The sequence below is a fragment of the Etheostoma spectabile genome, chromosome 14, assembly GCF_008692095.1.
Source record: "Etheostoma spectabile isolate EspeVRDwgs_2016 chromosome 14, UIUC_Espe_1.0, whole genome shotgun sequence".
Classification (NCBI taxonomy): domain Eukaryota; kingdom Metazoa; phylum Chordata; class Actinopteri; order Perciformes; family Percidae; genus Etheostoma; species Etheostoma spectabile.
In genome coordinates, this window is record NC_045746.1 from 14366996 (window position 1) to 14385370 (window position 18375).

Sequence of the window (18375 nt, forward strand, 5' to 3'; positions counted from 1 at the left end):
CACACACACACACACACACACAGTTTTCCACCAGTGGTTGAATGATGACTCATTGTCTAAATGCGCTTGAAGGAAGTGTTGCTCAGCTCCGTCTGTCACACACTGACCTCCTGAATCTGCGACACTTCGTCCGTCAGCATTCTGACACTCTCTGCTTTCTCCGGACAGGCGTTGAGGAGAACCTGTATACCACAATGACAGGAGTGTGATAGATAATATAAGTGAGCACCCAAATAATTTAGGACTGGCTTGTATATAAATACAATTATGCAAACAAACACTAAAACAAGCTCACATACTTTAATGACTTCAGCTTTTTCTTCTGTGGGAGGGACCAGGGTTTCTTCTTGCTTCTCTGGTTTCTGTGGCAGCACTACTGCTATGCTGCTCTTCTGTATTCAGTGTAAAAAGTTTAGTATATGTTCCATCCTATACTGTTTTTTTTCTTTCATTGATTACACAACATGACAAAACTTTTTCCTCTTTGATTTTGTACCTTGTTGCTGTTCCGGTCGGAGGTGCAGCCTGACTGATCCTGATCTTGTAGAGTGATTCTAAGCCGCCTGCATCTGACCTGAAATGAAGGATGAGTGCATGAGAGGAACTAGATGACTTACTGGATCCGTGGGTGTTCTGAGAAAAACAACCAATGAAGAAAAAGGAGAGGGGTTCAAAATGAATGTTATCAGTGAGAAAGAGGTTGGAGCAGAGAAAGATAGGCGTACTTTTAGTCATGAAACTTCCCCACTCTGAAGTTCCTCTGTGGATGCCACGCTGTTGGACCACAAAGCCTAGCAACCAGACCCAGAAGACCAGATTTCCTTTGCATTCTTGGGGCAAAGTCTGGTGATTAGGACCAAACACTCCACTACTCGCTGGAGAAAATTAAACCAGGAACATGCAAAACATCTATGACTGCTGAGTCACCTTCAATTTTGTTGGCATAGAAATAAAAACAGACCATGTGAGACCTTCACAACTTCACTTTAAAACAGTATTAATGGAAAATAGTTTGTACAACAACTCATACTGGCAATTCTGAAAAAAAACAGATGGTCTGACTTGTGTTCAACCCACAGGACTGGGTGTTTATTCTATTTCTATCTTTACAACTCCTTGATTTGTTTAAATTATAAATCTGTTTTTGATGTGGTGCCAGCTTTTCCTGTATTCTTATATTACATAATACATAATATATTCATGATCACATGGAAACACACCTGATAGTGACTTAAGGCATTCACTGGAAGTGCATGTTGTTCTATGTCGGTCATAGCCACTTAGTCAAAGTTCACATCATAATCCAGCGCTATTGATTTATTTCATGTTGTAGAACTTTATCTCTCAAGAGCGTGTAAGATCATCCACCGAAAATGGCCTAAAATGTACACACAACATACATAACTTTTCAACTCGTAAAACAAATCTTAGAATTTTAAAGACAAACTTTCATGAACTGTAAGACAAATCACTGCATGTATTCCAGATATAATTTAATAGATATTGAATAATTAGACAACTGGAACCATATTTTTACAAAATAGGTTTTACATAACAAAGTACAACCTTTCCCTAAAGCCAATACTTGCTTTGATTAACATAATCCTTAGCAACACCCATTTAAGTAAGAGGAGGTATGGCTCCACACAAACTGTGTTGCTTTTTTGTCTGATGAGCAAAGAAAAACACTTTAGCCCTCTGACAAATTAATCTCATTTTAGGTGGAGGATAAAAGTCCAGGTACAGGCGAGTTAAGGGACACAGTTGATTATCTTATCACCAACATACTTAATCCTAGCCTCTATGTGGTGCTAGGTGTTGGTATGTATACATGCATGTTTATGTACATCCTCATTTGTCTAGCCTATATGGATCATGCTGTGGCTGGCAACAGTACATTAATTAAAGACAGACTTAATATTATCATTATTTGGATGCTTATAAAAATGCTTTTTTCCCCTTTATGGTGCCGCTGTGGTGGGTGCTTTCATCATTGGCCTTAATTAAACTTAGTCTGTGCATCAGCTACAGAGTTAATTAAATAGCAGTTCAGAACAAAATAAATAAATACAAAAAATAAAAAAACTGCGCAAATGGCACATAATATAAAATAACATGAACAAAATGCCCTGTAGATGTTTGGACTGTAATTATCTTAATTACATCTTAATAACTATTATGACAACTTATAAAAAATAAAGTAACAATCTACTAATAAAGGCTTAGTTAGTTAGAAGATAGGCTATAACAGAAGGGAGTTTGTTTGGAGGTTATAGCAGAGTAAAGTAAGAGGTTTACAGCTCACAGGTGTCACACTAGTGGAAGCTGTAATTTAGCTCATTAAAATGTGTTTAAGACTGGAATTTTATTTTCAGTCAGAGGTATTTTTTTTTTTTTTCATAAGTTTTGCAGGCAGATGCTATTCTTGCATGCCACATAAAATACAAGAGAAACAGATGTTCCCCTGTCATAAATCCCGCTAAAAGGACATCAAGAATCTTCGTCTTATACTTATTTTTTAACTGCATAATAGTTTACATTCCCATGTACTTCAGAGTCACAATCAGCTTTATTTGCCAGGTGTGAGGACACAAACAAGGAATTTTGCTTTGGATTGTATTGCTCACAATGTGCTTACTCATACAAAACAAACAAAATAAACCATATGTACACACACAATCAATAGAAACAAAAACAGGTTGCTCTGTAACATCAGGTTTTAATGTTGTCTTCTTCGGTCGATGTCACCCAGTTAGCTGCAGAAACGCGTCATGACAGTACAGTGATGCTACTCACATTGTGTATCTACTGTACATTTAATAAAGCCACTTACCACACCTTTAATTGCTCCCAGTGAGAATGACACCTGTGATTACAGTGCAGGAATGATGAAGAGGCCCTGACACATTCTCTACATTCCACAGTCTGTTGTCAGCTGTATGAGCAAAGGTGCTGTAGGTAGGACTGCAAAGATCCATGACTTAGCCAAACATTTTAACATAAGACAACTTCTCAGTTCCTCCCCCCTTTCTGCTAAAGACCAAAACGGTCTCTAAGCCCCTCCCCCCACAAGGGAGAACAAATGTGTTTACATGAGCAGTGATTGACACACTAACCACTTAGATCATTCAACCACTCCTTTCCTGGGAAAAGCCCTTTGCTGTATCTGGCTTCAAAGTAACACCATGGCCGTCCAATCATCTGGACACACTTAAGTGCCAGTCAGCGGCTGAATGTTACAGCTCCATGAGAAAACGTGGCACAATAGTATCACTTTCGAAGGAAATTAGGCAATTACAAATGACGGGATGCCTGTGCCAGCAGATCACGATGAATTATAAAACATGGGCAGAATGGCAACAATATTTTTTTATAATCCCTTTTAAATATATACAAAATATATGTTAAGTGCAGCAGAACAGGCAACGAAAATAAAGCATAATGCTTGTTACATCCTGTGAGAGTCAAACTACAACACCAGTAAAATAAATGTTACAATGGAAAAAGTAATCACAGTGAGCTTTAACGTACGTACGTGTGTGTGTGTGTGTGTGACACAAAACAAACCCGCATGTAAATGGGTTTTGATGGTTTTAGATTGTGTCTGAACATGCCTTTAATAATGTCGACAGACATTCAGTTAAGGTATGGCTTAAGAACAAAGGGCAAGTGGATGACATTTTTGGTTACATACTGTACGTAAGAACCTAGTTCTCTACTTTGCAAGTCAAACACAGGCTAAATTGTTTAGCTTGAATGACGGATCTTCATGTGTAATTGCTATTTCAGAAAACTATCAGAGGCAGTGACAGGCAGGCCAATATTTCATTCTGTGATCTCAGGGAGCGACAGCTTAAGGGCTTTACACAGAGGATTGTAGGACAGACACACCCTGGGAGGTGCTTACTGTTCACAGAAACACAATGTTCAACCTCACCACACGCTACTCCTCTGTGTGTCTTTGGAACCCACTGCATAAACAAGTTCACATGCCAGGCATGTGGCGAACACATTCAGAGCTTCAAAATGAGCACACCTGAATAATAAGTCACAGTAATGATCTACCTTCTCATAAAAGTCAACTATAGGTAGACTTGGAACTCACTGGGGAAAATCCTGAGTAAAACAGTAGTGTTCAAAACATAACAGAAGAAATTTGGGAAACGGCAGACAATAATGTTGCTCTTATAAGATCATCTCTCCGGTAAAAATGCACTCTCTGCTCAAAGTGTCACCAAATTTCAGGGGGAAAAAAAAGACGTTGCAGAGGTCAACATTGCAGCACCATGAGTCCCAACCAATGATTATGGATGAAAGAAGTTGACCGGGAACCAAGCCAGCAAATGTACTCATTACTAGGTGTCATTACAGGTCAAATGGTCTGTACTGTACAGGCTGTAGATTTGATCATGTTCCAAGAAGAAATTAAATAATAATTACTAAATACTTTTGTGGTCCTGGCCTACTGTTTACAAATTGTGTATTTGTTTATGTACACATTCATGTATTGACAAGAAAAACACAACAGACTTAAAGCTATAGTGCATAGTTTCTGTCTCCCCAATGAGGAATTCTAAGTAACAACATCAACATTGTTGGCACATCCACATGATACAAGCCTTCTGTAATCGCGCATGTGCCCCTCACCCCTCCTCCACGCACTTGCTAGTAGCCGAAGAGGACACGGAGGATTAAAACATGATGGACTCTGGAGGCAATTATCTTCACTTGAGTTTCTGCGCGGGAAAGTCACCAGACAACACAGTCTCCTGAACATAGCCATACTGACAAATACTGAGAGAGTTGTGTGGATAGTCTTAATTAGCTTTGTAGCAACTCATTTGGCAATGGCTTGAATGTAACGGACGTTCATTAATAGAAAAGAAATTATGCACTGAAGCTTTAGGACAGAAAATGTGTGTGAGGACATATTAAGATGAGGATGATTTTTTTACCTAAACAGGTTATAGTACCAGATATAACCTCAACTCAATATTTGTTCTGCTTTTTTCTAATACATATTTGCTCTCTGCTGCATAGACATGTGCAAACTCACACATTACTGTACATAATGTGATCCACCCTTTTGTCTGCTCTGTGCATTTACAGTGCAATAAATATCTGCATTCATTTTTAAGTGCTGCTCCACTGGGCTTGTCCATGCAGCTCAGGGAACGCTTAATTTCCATTTCTATGGCATTTCTAGGAGTAACCTTCAAACACAGAGGGGGAAAAAAAATGCAAGGTTAAGTGGTATCCCTGGATTTTCCAAATCTCTTATGACATGAGTGACACTGATTGATGATTACAAACTCATTTAATGATAAAATCAATCTCCAGGTTAAATATATCAAATGAAAATGGCTTAAGAGAGTATATTATAACCACTAACTAAGGTGGTCAGCTGTTGTTCCATTACAGATGATGGATTCTACGCTTGAGGTATAAATCCACGTCACTCAGATCCTCATGAGTTTGATAAGATCAAAATGAACGCCACGTCTTGCATAAACTATTCAACATCTAATGAATTTACTGCAAAGAAAACCTCTTGCTATTTTCTACAGTAATGTATTAAGTGCAAATGGTAATAGGCACACTATTTGTTTACACATACACTAAGAATTTGTACTGTTTCAAATAAGTAATAATAATAATAATAATAATAATACATAAATAACAAATACTAACTAAGCATCAATAACTTGTGGAAAAGAATGCATTTGAACAAAACAATAAACCAATTTTGATGAGACAGTATCTTAACGTTCCTGTTCTATGCTGCCAGCAACCACCATGATCAGCGTTTTCATTAAACAGTAGGTATGGTGGTGGAAACACCTCAGCCTTATTTGAGAGGTCACTGCAAGCCTTCAAATGACTGTCTCCAAAGTGATTTGACGTCTACTGGTGTGAAACTAAACAGAGAGATAAACAACTCAGCAACGCAAGTGAAGTGTCTAAATAAACCTTCAGGTAAATAATCTGCCACTGGATCTTTTCACAGGTTAGCTCTTTAGCTGAGCAGCAGCTGCAAGCCCTGAGGGAGAGTTTTCTGTGTCTAATGTCCTGCTTCGTCATATCAGATCATGGAGTAGGAGGGCAGAGCAGTATTATCGGTTCTTTACCCATTGTTTTACTCAGATAATATCTCTGACGGTCAGGTATTGGGGGGGGGGGGGGGGGGGGGGGGGGGGGGGATCAACACTTCAGATCCTCCATACTGCATTAGACCTGCAGCTAATATGAAAGCAACCACTTACACATCTGTACAATGCGACTCATATTTACTAATTTGGAGGTGACATCACTGCTTCACCTCAGTGTCCGGGATACAAGAGCATTCTCATAACTTCAGTGACCTCCCAGAATCAATACAGTGCCATCCAATCCCAGTTATCCAGCTACAGACTCCTCCATGACTGTTGTTTACTGATGATATCACTGCTGTAGTCAGCTGTACGGGCTGAATTAAACTGAAGAAAAACAATGAATAAAGGATCAACCAGACATGGCTATAAATCTATGTACTACACCATTCTAACAAGGTGGGAAAGTAGAATAGTAGACCACTATGTGCACCAACACACGTATCTACATTCCCATTCCAAGGGCCAACAGAGATCACAGCAACGTGTGAAATCCATCCATCTCCAAGTGCAGTCAAAGCAAAGCAGTTTCATTGCTTAGCAACATGACGACACATGCTTTGAATGATCAAAGCAATAAACACTTAAAACCGGATAATATACTGACACATCAAGTCCTGCTCCTAACCATCACACATTGTATACTCTTCCCTTCTGATCAATGCCAACAGTGTGTCACCAAAAACTGACTCACTTTTCCACAGAACAAGTAACTGACAATTTGAAAGTGAATCTAAAACGTTTTAAACTTGCTTTTCGTCGTGACAAACTCAATGGCAATATTTGCATTCTGTGATCTCTGTCATATAAAATGTAATAAGATTTGTTAAATAATCTCTCTTTTTGTATTTTATATTTGTAAGTATCTCCTTTCAGACTGGTTTCATTTGTGTAAACGAGCTCTTTTTTTATGATGAATTCACAAGGAAGGCAACCCAATGAATCATATAAGCAAACAATTTATCAAGTAGACAAAACTACAACCGCAAGTACCATCATGCACTTCACGCTTTACCAACCCAAATGCAAACCCATTTACTTAATCTCCCATAGGATCACACTGATAGCTACCTGGGCAGACGAAGGGACTCTTCCTGATGATGTTTAGGCAGCTGTGATACAGACGGTGTGTGTCTTTGTGACTAAGTGTGTGGGAAGCCCCGACTGTCTTGCCTTACACGGCTGGGTGAGGCTCCACCGGCTGCCCAACCCTTTTTTTCTCTCCAGATTGTTCTCCAGTCAGAGAATTACAGTGCCAGTCCAAGAAAGCACATGGTTGTTAGCCTCCCCTGCAGGACTGTGATGCCTAATACACAATGGAAAGAACTGGAGGGAACATTTCTCTGAATGTATTATAAACAGTCATGAACCAAAAGGTTTGTTGATGGTAAATCTAAACTGCACGACTGTGTAAAAGCCAGCGTTATAGTTCATAATCAGACTAAATTGTGTTTTTTTCATATTTGATTTGAATTAGCCAGGAAAATAAAAAATGAAATGTGGGCAACAGGTCAGAGGTCTGGAACCCAACTTTTATCTTCATTAAACAGTATCAATCAGTAAGAGTAAATAAGTGACTAGGTTAAACTTTAATACCTAGACAAGTAGCCTAAATGTTTGCAAATATTCACTAACTTATTTAGGGTGACCGGGGGCTGAAGAAGGCTTTGTCTACCACATGGTGACAGTGGTAGATAGCAGCACTCTGAGGAATGTGTGGTACAAGTTATATAAGAGAGATTAATGAAACGTCTTTATGTAACAGTCACTGGCACAGTGAGTGTGTGAAGTGTAAACAAAACTGTGCAAAGAAAAGTCAAATGCCACAGTCCAAATATGCTCATGCTTGCGTGTGTCCACGTGTCTCAGATACTTTATACATTACCATCACTGAAATTCTTACATCTAATGATTTTATTACCATTTAAAGTGTATCACAGGGATGCAACTAACAATCATTGATTAATTGTCATTAATTGACTAACAAAATTGTTGATTAAGTTCTGTCAATTGACATACAGAGTTTTGCATGACTCTATACAGAAAGAGCAGGCTTCCTATTCGTGCAGGGTGTACTAAACACCTTGTCAATTATCATACTATTTGTATGTATTTATAGTTGCTTATCCTTTTGTTTATATGTGAGCATTCCAAACATGCCCATTCGCAACGCAAGTATCACACACAAAAGGCTTAGAGCGGATCTCTCTTATGTACCTAAGTATACCCTAGATTTGACAACAACAACAAAAAGAAAATCCACAACACAATCCAGCTAAGCTATTTTAATAATATCCTTGCCGAAACCATTGCTGCTCTTCCCAGCATTCTCACGCCATGACAGAACACACGTTAACTTAAATGCCATTTGTCATGATCAGGAACAAAATACTTAAACTCTTTCAAGTGGGATGAAATAGCTTTTCCAGCGGAAATAGTGGTTTGCAGAACTGGATGCAAAAGCTCATGTTTACAATGAGATCACGGTACACAAAAAAAGCTATCCCCAAGAGAGTCATGGCCATTTAGAACCAGGTGAATTCATAGCATCGACATGATCAAGTCAAGTTCATTCCTGTAGAGCTTTCAATCACTATTACAGCCAATGACAGATGAAAAATTATCCTCTCCAAACTGTAAATCCAGGAAAAGATATTAAAACGCTCCACTAATAAATTATTCATTTTTTGTTTCAGAGTTAGAGCCCATCAAAGCTGGAAGTTACCAAAAATCCATTTGCAACATGTGTATTATTAAAGGCCTGGCTGTGAGTTTCTCATCTTCTTGCCAGATATCTACAAACACAAAAGGATGTGTTCCTTCATGCCACCATCCTGGCGCATTATAACAGGCCATAACACGTATTAATTCAATGGTTTAGGACTATGAATTACTTTAACTATGATAAAAAGTTTTGTAATGGTTTACCTTTCATTTGACAATAGCTATTTATGTATCTGTGGTAATATAGCCATGACACTTGGAAGTGTGTGATGTAAAAACTGGGAAAAAGCAAGTCTTGCACACACTGGATCACAGAGTTAAATACATGTTACTGAAATAAGATCGGGCAGAAAAGAAACATTCTTTGACTGTCAATGAAAAGAGGATGCTTCTAATTAACTACCCAACCAACAAGTCTTGGCACTTTCTTAATGAGTTCTTTGGAACTCCTCCCTGCATGGAATCCTCTGTGAATTCTTTTCTCAACAAAATGATTTAATACAGGAACAACTTAATACAGTTCTAGAATGGCAAAAAAGGTTTTATTAATTATTTTAAACCACGAAAACATGATTGGAGGATATAATACTTCAAAGAATATTATAATTACTTCTAACAATGGTTAAGTAGGGTGGTCGGACTTCACTTGTTTCAACAGCTCAATTATCCTTATGTCAAGTTACAGAAGGCTATGCTGTAACTAGCTTATCTGTGTAAACACATTAAAATACAGGCTCCACAAATTCTTCAAAGGCAAAAAAAAGCAGGTTAAAGTTCCAGTGAAAGTGCCATGTACACCATGACACAGTCACTCTGTAGGAAAAGTGAGTGATAAGTGACACGTTCAACTTATGCAACAAGTAGCCGTCCCACCCTGCTAATTGACCTGCATGATGAGGTTTTTTTGTACACCCATAGCTATTCAGCTAATTCAGCGACCATTTGGCATTACATGTATCTATTTCAGAGGATAAGGTATATCAAGGATTTCACTTGCCTTTTGAATTGCTGTCATTTTGATTTTAATTCAGCCACATCTTCAAGGCATACATTATGTTACAATGACAATTAAAAACAGAGTGACATGCTCCAGCACCATGCAGGCACCTATCTGCCTACATAGTAAAAGATCATGTTGATTGTTCGCCATAATCATCTTGCCATGGTCATCAAATTTGCTTTGATGCAACACACATTGACGTTAAGGCTTAATCAAACAAGATATGTCACATAACAGTGTGTTTACATGCATTGATAGTGGCGTTGAATGTAACACTGAAGTTTGTAATACTAATAAAGACAAATGCCTGTTGACTATGGCAACGCTTAGAAAAACGTGAAAAGCACATTTTGCTTTCATATGTGAACAAAAACAACCTTTTGAACCCACAATGTGTTCTGACATCATGTGAAAAGAGAATTTCTGCTTTATGTCACAACATCTCATTTCAAATGTCCCATACAAGCTATAGGCTCATGGGCCTACAAACCTTTTTACAGGTAACATTTTTACTTTAACTCTAATTTAACTCGAAAATGTTTGTGTGCAGTTATATTTTCATATGGGAAACTGAACATTCAGTTACATGATAGGACAGACCAGATTCTCAGTTAAACAGTTGGCTAACATTTATCACAGTTGTGACTGTAACGCTAATGAAGTAGGCTAATAGTGGTACCACAATAATTATAAAGTGGGAAAAAGTCACAAGCGTATTGTTGAATACCACATACCGCCAAGTTAAATGTTGCAGGGATTTGGGTTCTCCATCTCTTTAATTCAAGATATGAGCTATTCAACACTCACGTTAGCTCTGTTGTCCTCTTCTCCGTTTTCTTCTATCCGCGTCACGCCGCCGCTCATCTTCACAGTGTAAAGTTATTCAAACAAAAATAAGAAATTATAGTTGTCGAAAGTTTTTTTTTCCTGTCCTTTCAGTGTTTAAAACTTTACGTGTTGTCCTCGCGAACAACGGTTAGTCTCGATTCTCCAATGTTGAGTGAACGTACGGAGCCTGTCCTGCTGCGTTCACTGTCAGCAGGTAGTTAATTCAAACCCTGCAGGCCTTCAACATGCCTGCACCTTATTTGAATGGAATGTACCCTACTGAAACAGAAATCAGGATGTACGAAGCAGAAGTTACTGTGCACATTTTGTGCCGTTTCAGATCTTATTTACAGTACATCTTTTTTCATATACAAAACGTGTACTGGTCTAGGTTAAAGTATAGCTGTATAGCTGTGTGACAATAGGAATAAGGAACAGGTGAAACCAATCAGGATGAGGCAGACATTTACAGAAGGCGCAAAAACACAAAACGGGAAGTAAAGCAAGACAAGACAGAAAAACTGACTACCAAAATAAAACAGGAAACCGAACCAACACACACAATAATAACAATTACTTAATTTGACACACTCTAAGCTCCTATTAAAATATTCTCTAAATGTAAAGCTAGTTTTACAGATTTAGACCAGACTGGCCATTTATGGCTGCATAGAATTAACCCTACATGTTTCTTATTACATCACAAGTGGCAGTCTTATGTACTATAAATTAAAGGCAGAGAGTAAAATGAGTAAATCCAAATCAAACGTTTATGTTAATTCTGAAGAGTCGATTGGGATGATAATGACACATGAAGGCTGAAGTAAACTGTATCTGACCTCAGAGAAGTTGATGCCGCCTCCATCCAGCAGACATTTGGTGTGAGCGCTGCTGAAAAACAGCATTCTGTCCTCAGTCACCTGCCTGATCTTTTTCCAGATTGATCCCATATGATGTCTCTCTTCATCTGTCTTGTTACAACAAATGTTCAACCTCTTCCTAATTTCCCAGCAATATCTGTGTCAGTAACAGTGCAGCACCCAGAACCTACAGTAACTGTGATCTCCTCACTGTAGCTAATTCTGTGTCAGACTTGCAAATAGGATGTATTCCAGTCCACTCACATGGCAGGTGGCTGTAGCCACTTGCTTATTTCCCTGTTAGGCCAATGGCTGAAGTCATTTACCTTTTTTTATTTATTTTATTTAACCTTTATTTATCCAGGTAAACTGTTTGAGAACCAATTCTCATTTACAAACATGACCTGGCCAAGAGGCTACAGAAATAAATAGGAACATACTGTACAACTTTACATAGTCAAACACATGACACATAGAACAAGCAACTGAATTAAAAGGAGATAAACATACTGTACAACTTTACATAGTCAAACACATGACACATAGAACAAGTAACTGAATTAAAAAAGACAGTCAACGAAAAAAGATAAAGAATAAGAGCTTAAATATGTGTGTATAAATATGATTCATGATTGTCAGCAGGAACAAGAGTCAGCAATGTAATTTTGGAGGTTTTGCTTAAAGGTGGAGATTGGGATCAGAGATGTAAGTTTCAGGGTATTTTGTAGTGTACTCCAGTCATGTACTGCTGCAAAGCGGAAGGCATTACGTCCAAAGGTAGTAGAAGTAGGAGGGGTACTAAATTTAATCAAATTACTCGATCTTGTATGATAGGTGTTATGAACAACATGAAGAAGAGATAACAAATAGGGAGGTGTCTTGCCCAGGATCGTCTTGTATATAAAGAGAAACCAATGATGCAGCCGCCGGGTATAAAGGCATCATACTGAATAGCATGAAACGTTTTGTGGCATGATAGCTATGACAAAGTGTCCTGCTTTCACCAAATTTTAGGCATCCAGTAACAAGACAACTATAACACTACAAACACATTTACACACATATATCACACATACGTAAGACTAAAAATAAAATGAAACATTACATTTTAAAAATCACTCACAGAAATGATAAGTAGATATACTATTGTGTGTGATGATAATAGTGCAAAAGTGAACAAGTGAAAAGGTGAACAGTGCAGGGATGGAACAGTGCAGTAAATCATGATAAAATATTGACTATGACTGAGAGCTGAGAGCTGAGAGCCGAGGGCTTTTCATGCTGAAAAGTCAATTTCTCCCCTCCCCCCTTGTGTTGTGTTAAAGAGCTGGATGGCCCTAGGAACCAAGGACCTCCTCAACCTGTCTGTTGAGCATGACAGTGACAGAAGTTTGCCACTGAGCATGCTCTTCTGCTTGACAAATGCACTGTGAATCGCCAGCATCCTACTCATGGTCCGTTTGTTCGCATTTGACTATGTTGCTGTGCTGTGTTTGTTTGTTGAATCAAACCAGTGAAATAAAAAGCAGTGCACTTAACAGAGTTTTGACAGAGGAAAAATGTTATACTTTTATTTTACTTAGTTTTATTTATGACATTTTATAACTTTAATCAACAGTAATCTATCACTTTTTATGAGCATAAATCTACGTAAAAACCTCTTGGTAGGTTAGACTTCACATAAGTAACAACAGAGTGTAGGCAGGTGTGGCATAAAATGCAATGATAATGACAAGAAAGAACATTACGTTATAAAGACAATAATCTAATCCCCAAATCAGTTTAAACCATATAAGCCTACTGTATTATTTTACTACAACGTTCTTCCGCTCTTTGACATCATGCATCTTTTACACCTTGGTTTCAGACATAACTTAGACTAATTTCTTTGTTCAGTGATACCCAAACAAAAGGAGTCACTTTGTACACATCACTGTACAATACAGTACAATAACTTGCAGTAAATACAGCACATCTGCTTTGTGCGAGGCACTTATTGGGGTAAATAGACTACTGGTAAGAATCACACAAACTCAAAAGGCAGCTCATTTTGAAAAGCCCAGCCCAAAGTAAACATGCACTAGTTTTAATAGAGTAACGGGTCAGCCTTTGTTCACGTCAGTAGCCACCTTTCTATACTGTACAATGTAAAGGGTGCATGTCAATTATCTCTATTTAACATTTTAGACAGTAGTTAGGAAATCGGTGCTGCTGATGTATTCTGTATGCTCAGAATGAAGCTTACATGCAAATCTAAGTTTATCTTTGTGTATGTTATACCAGGGCTGGTATAGAGCAGAATGACAGCAGCTGTAATGAAAAGCTTACTTTCTCACGCATCATGGATGTATTTTCATACCACTAATAGGGCAGCTAATTATATGATGTGCTACAGAAAAGCTCCATCGTTGATTGCTTGCACTAAATTTGACTATAATTAGACACTTGGTTTCCCTAATTGATGGAAATGTATGGACTTCACATTAAAAACATATTCATGGATGTGTCATTGTAATTGTAGTTTTTTTTAAAGGAAAGACAGCAGACATTTTAAGGAAAAGGAAAGTCTCAACCCTGGGAAAAGACTAAAGGGAAGGTGAGTTTAGGAGAGAGACAAAAAGGTTGAATGAGGTGGACTCACGATTACGGCTCGATGTCTTCAGTAATTACAGTAAACCAACTAAGGATTACAGACTCTGTGTCTACAAGGGTGGGAAGTCAGCCAGAGTTAAAATAACATGCTGCTGACATGTTACTGAGTCAAGTTGCAAAGAATACTGAAGCAGGACATTTTCTTTGAACAGAACCAAATCTTTACAACATTTTTTTGTTCACTCTTTTATTCTTAATGTTAAGTCATTTTTGAGTCTCATTAATAAATGTGAAATAATAATCCCTTTCAGTTTTTGTGATGTAATTCTACAACATATTCCCACTCTTATACACATAATATCTGACCTGTTCTCTGTGTCAGTTTGTGATTTGTGGGCAGCTTGAGGCTGCATTTAGTAATTTGAAGTCTAATCCTCAATATTCTAGCAATTGACTATAATTAGGCACCATGAGGTCTACGATAGCTGTACTATGACACAATGAGGTAAACCACTGGTAGTTAGTCTTTGCAGGTAAACTACACAGTATGAATTTTAGTTAAATATAGCTCATCCTGTTTAAATTATAATTGCTTTGTCTCCAGATAGTACAGTAAGTGACCCATAACACCACACTGTCTGATAATCTATGTATGTATCTGTTCCTTTTGACAGTAAATATTAAGAAACCTGCAACACAGACAAAACAGCAGGACAGAAGCAGGCCTGGATCTCATGTTCTCTGTATCCCAGTCTCTAGTGAACTTGCCTCAGGTTTATTTGTATTTAAACGCGTTTGTCTTGTAAATAGAACGTCCCAGTTCATGAGAAAAAAATGTTGTTTTCCTAACAGCTTTTATTGTAAAATGTAATCCTGAATTAGCACTTTACATTAATCTGCTAAACTTTCTTATTGTCCTGTGGGACATTTGGACCATCATAGATATAGCAATTTTTGTATTTATCTTGTGACTTTCTTATTTATGAGGAAAACTGTAATGGTGGGGCATTTAAAGCATGAAATCTTCAGTGTTGGGTGACTGCCCTGTTTGGACACACTTTAGAAGTTGTGCAGTGCAAGTTTAATGAAGTAAAGTAGGGATCACAGGTGAATTAATTGGTACTGGGTTCAGTCTTGCTGCTAACTGGCACACCTCCATCAGAGACACGTACACAAAGCAGGTGGGTATGATGCAAAGGACGCACCCATGGCATATGATAGCTTATGTGGCTTCCATCCTAATTGGGTTAGAAATTAAAAAAAAAAAAACGTGACTGTATCTAAAGGAGGCAGTGCGGCCTAAAGTTTCAAAGATTTACCCTGGATACAGAAAGTGTCTTTTAGCTGAATCATCCTAACTGGTGTGCTGTGCTTCAGGTCACCTTATCCTCTGACCTCATGGAAAAATATAATCATTCTCTGTGTCATGAAATATAACAATACAATGAAAGGTCGTTAGGATATTGGTATTCAGAAAGTAGATCAGAAATCAAGAAAATAAAAAAAATATACAATTAACCTCTTTTTTATTGTACACACTGTCCAATGTACTTAAAATGTCCGTCACAAATGGTACCAGCAGCTTTAATAGCATCCTTGCTTGTAATTGCCCAATACAAATTGTAAAAGTTTCTGTTTAAAATGTAATAACACCATTAAAATGTAATCTGAAGATTACAATTAACATTCATCACAGCCGGGTGCAACAAAAAGAAACACTTCCAAATCTAAGATAATGATTCTTTCAATATTAATGTACAGGGAACGTAAACGCAGGCAAGTATATTAAGTACTGTTAAACCATTACAGCAGCAGCAGCATATAAAAAGAACACATGCAGAGACAACATGAAGAAAATAAAGATATAAAGCTACATTTTAAGGCATTTGAGTGAAAACATGCACATGAATGAAGCTTAGCAATATATTAAACCACGTCAAAAGTATGATGGTTAAAGTAGAAAAGTCTACAGGGAGAGGATTCATCTCTGAGGATACACAGTGCTACTGTAGGTATATTTGATTGTCTTGAGTAACAGGTATGTATGTACAGCTAATAGTGTAAAAATATAGGCTCAGTTTGAATGGCCCATCATTGTGACATTCAAAAGGTAAACAAAACATAATATCACTTGAAATACACAAAGCAATACTTTGAGCTGCTAACAACACTGACAAATGCAACTTATCATGCGCAAGCGAACACAGATATAAAAAAAAAAGTTTTATAAGGTTATTTTTGGTTTAACATTATTTTGAATTTGCAAGTCTACTGTACGACCTCTGAAAGTAAACCATGCCTCAATAATGCACTACCACAGCAGCGTACAGTAAATATAGTCAATACAAAGAACACGCCTTTTTGAAAAGATTCAAGTACATGAAGTACAACCTTGTATTTCTAAGTATAACTGTAATTCTTCTCTTTGACATAACAGAGACACAGAAAAGATCTCAAGACAGATAAAACGGGGAAGCAATCATAACCACAGCTGAATGCTCAACAAATGCAATCTAATTATCCTGACAACCTGTCTCTGTTGGACTGCTACTAAAAATAAACAACTGCAAGGCAAGAATGTAGTGCATGGCAACTGAGTTCTTCACACAAGCGAGTCCTTGATGCCCTGAGTGCCTCTCTGGAAAAAAACTTTTCATCTTCCTTTAGCAGTTGGTGGTCTGTAGGTGGCTCTCGTTCAGGATGGAGGTGATGTTCGCGTCATTGAAACCGTCCTCGTCCTCAGAGCTTAAAGTGGAGGAGCCCAGAGCTGCAAGATGCGTGTGCTTTGACTTCCGCCTGAGATAAAAACGAAGAGAAACTCAATTATTTTACTTTCATACATTACAGCTCAGTGAACACAGACATGTGTCCAGCTAGTTACTATAGAGTGCCACCTAGTGTAAAGAGGACGAATGTTATTAATATGGTAACTTGTCAAATATTGAAAGTTAAGGCAGTCATCTTGCGTTGTATGTGGAACGGTAACATCAACATCAAGACCTACTTTAGTTCAGTTTCCAGGGCTGTGACTTTGGCATGCATTGTTTCCTGGAGCTCCTGCTGTTCCTCCAAGTCCCTAAGAACCTTCCGACGCACTCCCTCCAAGCGCTCCACCTCTCCCTCGCTTTCGTCCACCTGCCGCTTCAACGCCTTCACACGCAGGGACAGCTGGGGACGGAGAGGGAGAGGCAAGGGGGTTAGAGGGGGACAGAGGTGAAGACGTGGGCCGTAAGGGGGGGAAGAAGCAAGACGGGCAACAGGTTTGACCTGTGTGTGGGTTTGTAGGGAAGCCGCTACAGCAACATGAAAACGGCTGAGGTGGCAGAAAGATGAGAGGGGAAGGGAGGTCAGGGAGCGTTCTGGTGACCAAGTGAGGTCGGGTGTGGGTCAGGAGGAGTACAGATTACATTAGTCTTTTGAAAAAGAAGCATTTAAACAATGTTAATGATTAAACAGCAGGTGTGGGTCAAACAGTATCCAGCGATAACTCTTTCTAAAACCATAGTTCAAACCGAGTCAGGACACTTGAGACAACCATAGGAAAGAATTTGACACTTAAGACAAGTCAATTTCAACCAACCAACATTAAAAGAATATTGGGATGAGAAGATTGACACAACTCTTGCTTATCAGAGTGGGATCAACCTCCTTATCTAACTCTTAGCAAGTGTAGATGTCAAACCTTTCCTTTAATCAGTTAGATCCGATTTGTGCAGCAAACGCCAAAGGATATTTACCTGATCTCTCTGCTCAACATGCTGGCTTCTCTCCTGGTCTAATGTGGCGTTTAGCTCTTTCAATTTCCTCTCCATTCGTCTCTGAGAGGCATGTATGCCGGCCTTCTCTCTTTAAGGATACATTCAGAATGCACACAATATGAGAACACTGCAATAATGTCACACAATTTTCTTGAATTTCTTTATCGGGTATGTTATGGCATAAAATGCTCTAAAAAGTATCGACAGTGACTGACTTTTGGTACTTTGACTCGTTAAAACTTTAGTTTCAGTCCTACCTTTCTTCACTGCGCAGTCTCTCCTCCAACTCTTGAATTTTGTTTTCCAGCAGGCTGAGTCCAGGCGAGGGCCCTCTCGTCTGTCCCTCCATGTCCGCCACGCGGGACTTCAACTCCTTCAACTGGAAGGGAAGTGGTACAGTCAGGTGAATAAAAACCGGATTTTCCAAAACATAGTTGTAACTGTATATATGTGTGTGTGTGTGT

The 18375-nt window shown here is 38.4% G+C and overlaps 2 protein-coding genes across 4 annotated transcripts in view; both read right to left on the reverse strand.

Moving 5' to 3' along the window:
- tuft1b (tuftelin 1b) overlaps positions 1 to 11787 on the reverse strand; it is a 16184-nt gene extending 4397 nt beyond the window's left edge. Inside the window, exons 1-5 of one of the 3 annotated variants that reach the window (XM_032535520.1) lie at positions 11541 to 11786; positions 10681 to 10740; positions 497 to 574; positions 300 to 392; positions 108 to 182 (exon numbers count right to left, since the gene is read on the reverse strand). In XM_032535520.1, coding sequence (XP_032391411.1) covers positions 108 to 182; positions 300 to 392; positions 497 to 574; positions 10681 to 10740; positions 11541 to 11651 — 417 coding nt within the window. In that variant the 5' untranslated portion in view covers positions 11652 to 11786. Of the gene's footprint in view, positions 1 to 107; positions 183 to 299; positions 393 to 496; positions 575 to 10680; positions 10741 to 11540 lie in introns of all 3 variants that reach the window. The other 2 variants (XM_032535522.1, XM_032535521.1) reach the window with 2 other exon arrangements.
- Positions 11788 to 15660: 3873 nt separating this feature from the next.
- cgnb (cingulin b) overlaps positions 15661 to 18375 on the reverse strand; it is a 4690-nt gene continuing 1975 nt past the window's right edge. The window contains exons 6-9 of the mRNA XM_032535533.1: positions 18169 to 18290; positions 17891 to 17999; positions 17158 to 17321; positions 15661 to 16949 (exon numbers count right to left, since the gene is read on the reverse strand). Of these exons, the coding sequence (XP_032391424.1) occupies positions 16817 to 16949; positions 17158 to 17321; positions 17891 to 17999; positions 18169 to 18290 (528 nt within the window). The 3' untranslated portion in view covers positions 15661 to 16816. The remainder of the gene's footprint in view (positions 16950 to 17157; positions 17322 to 17890; positions 18000 to 18168; positions 18291 to 18375) is intronic.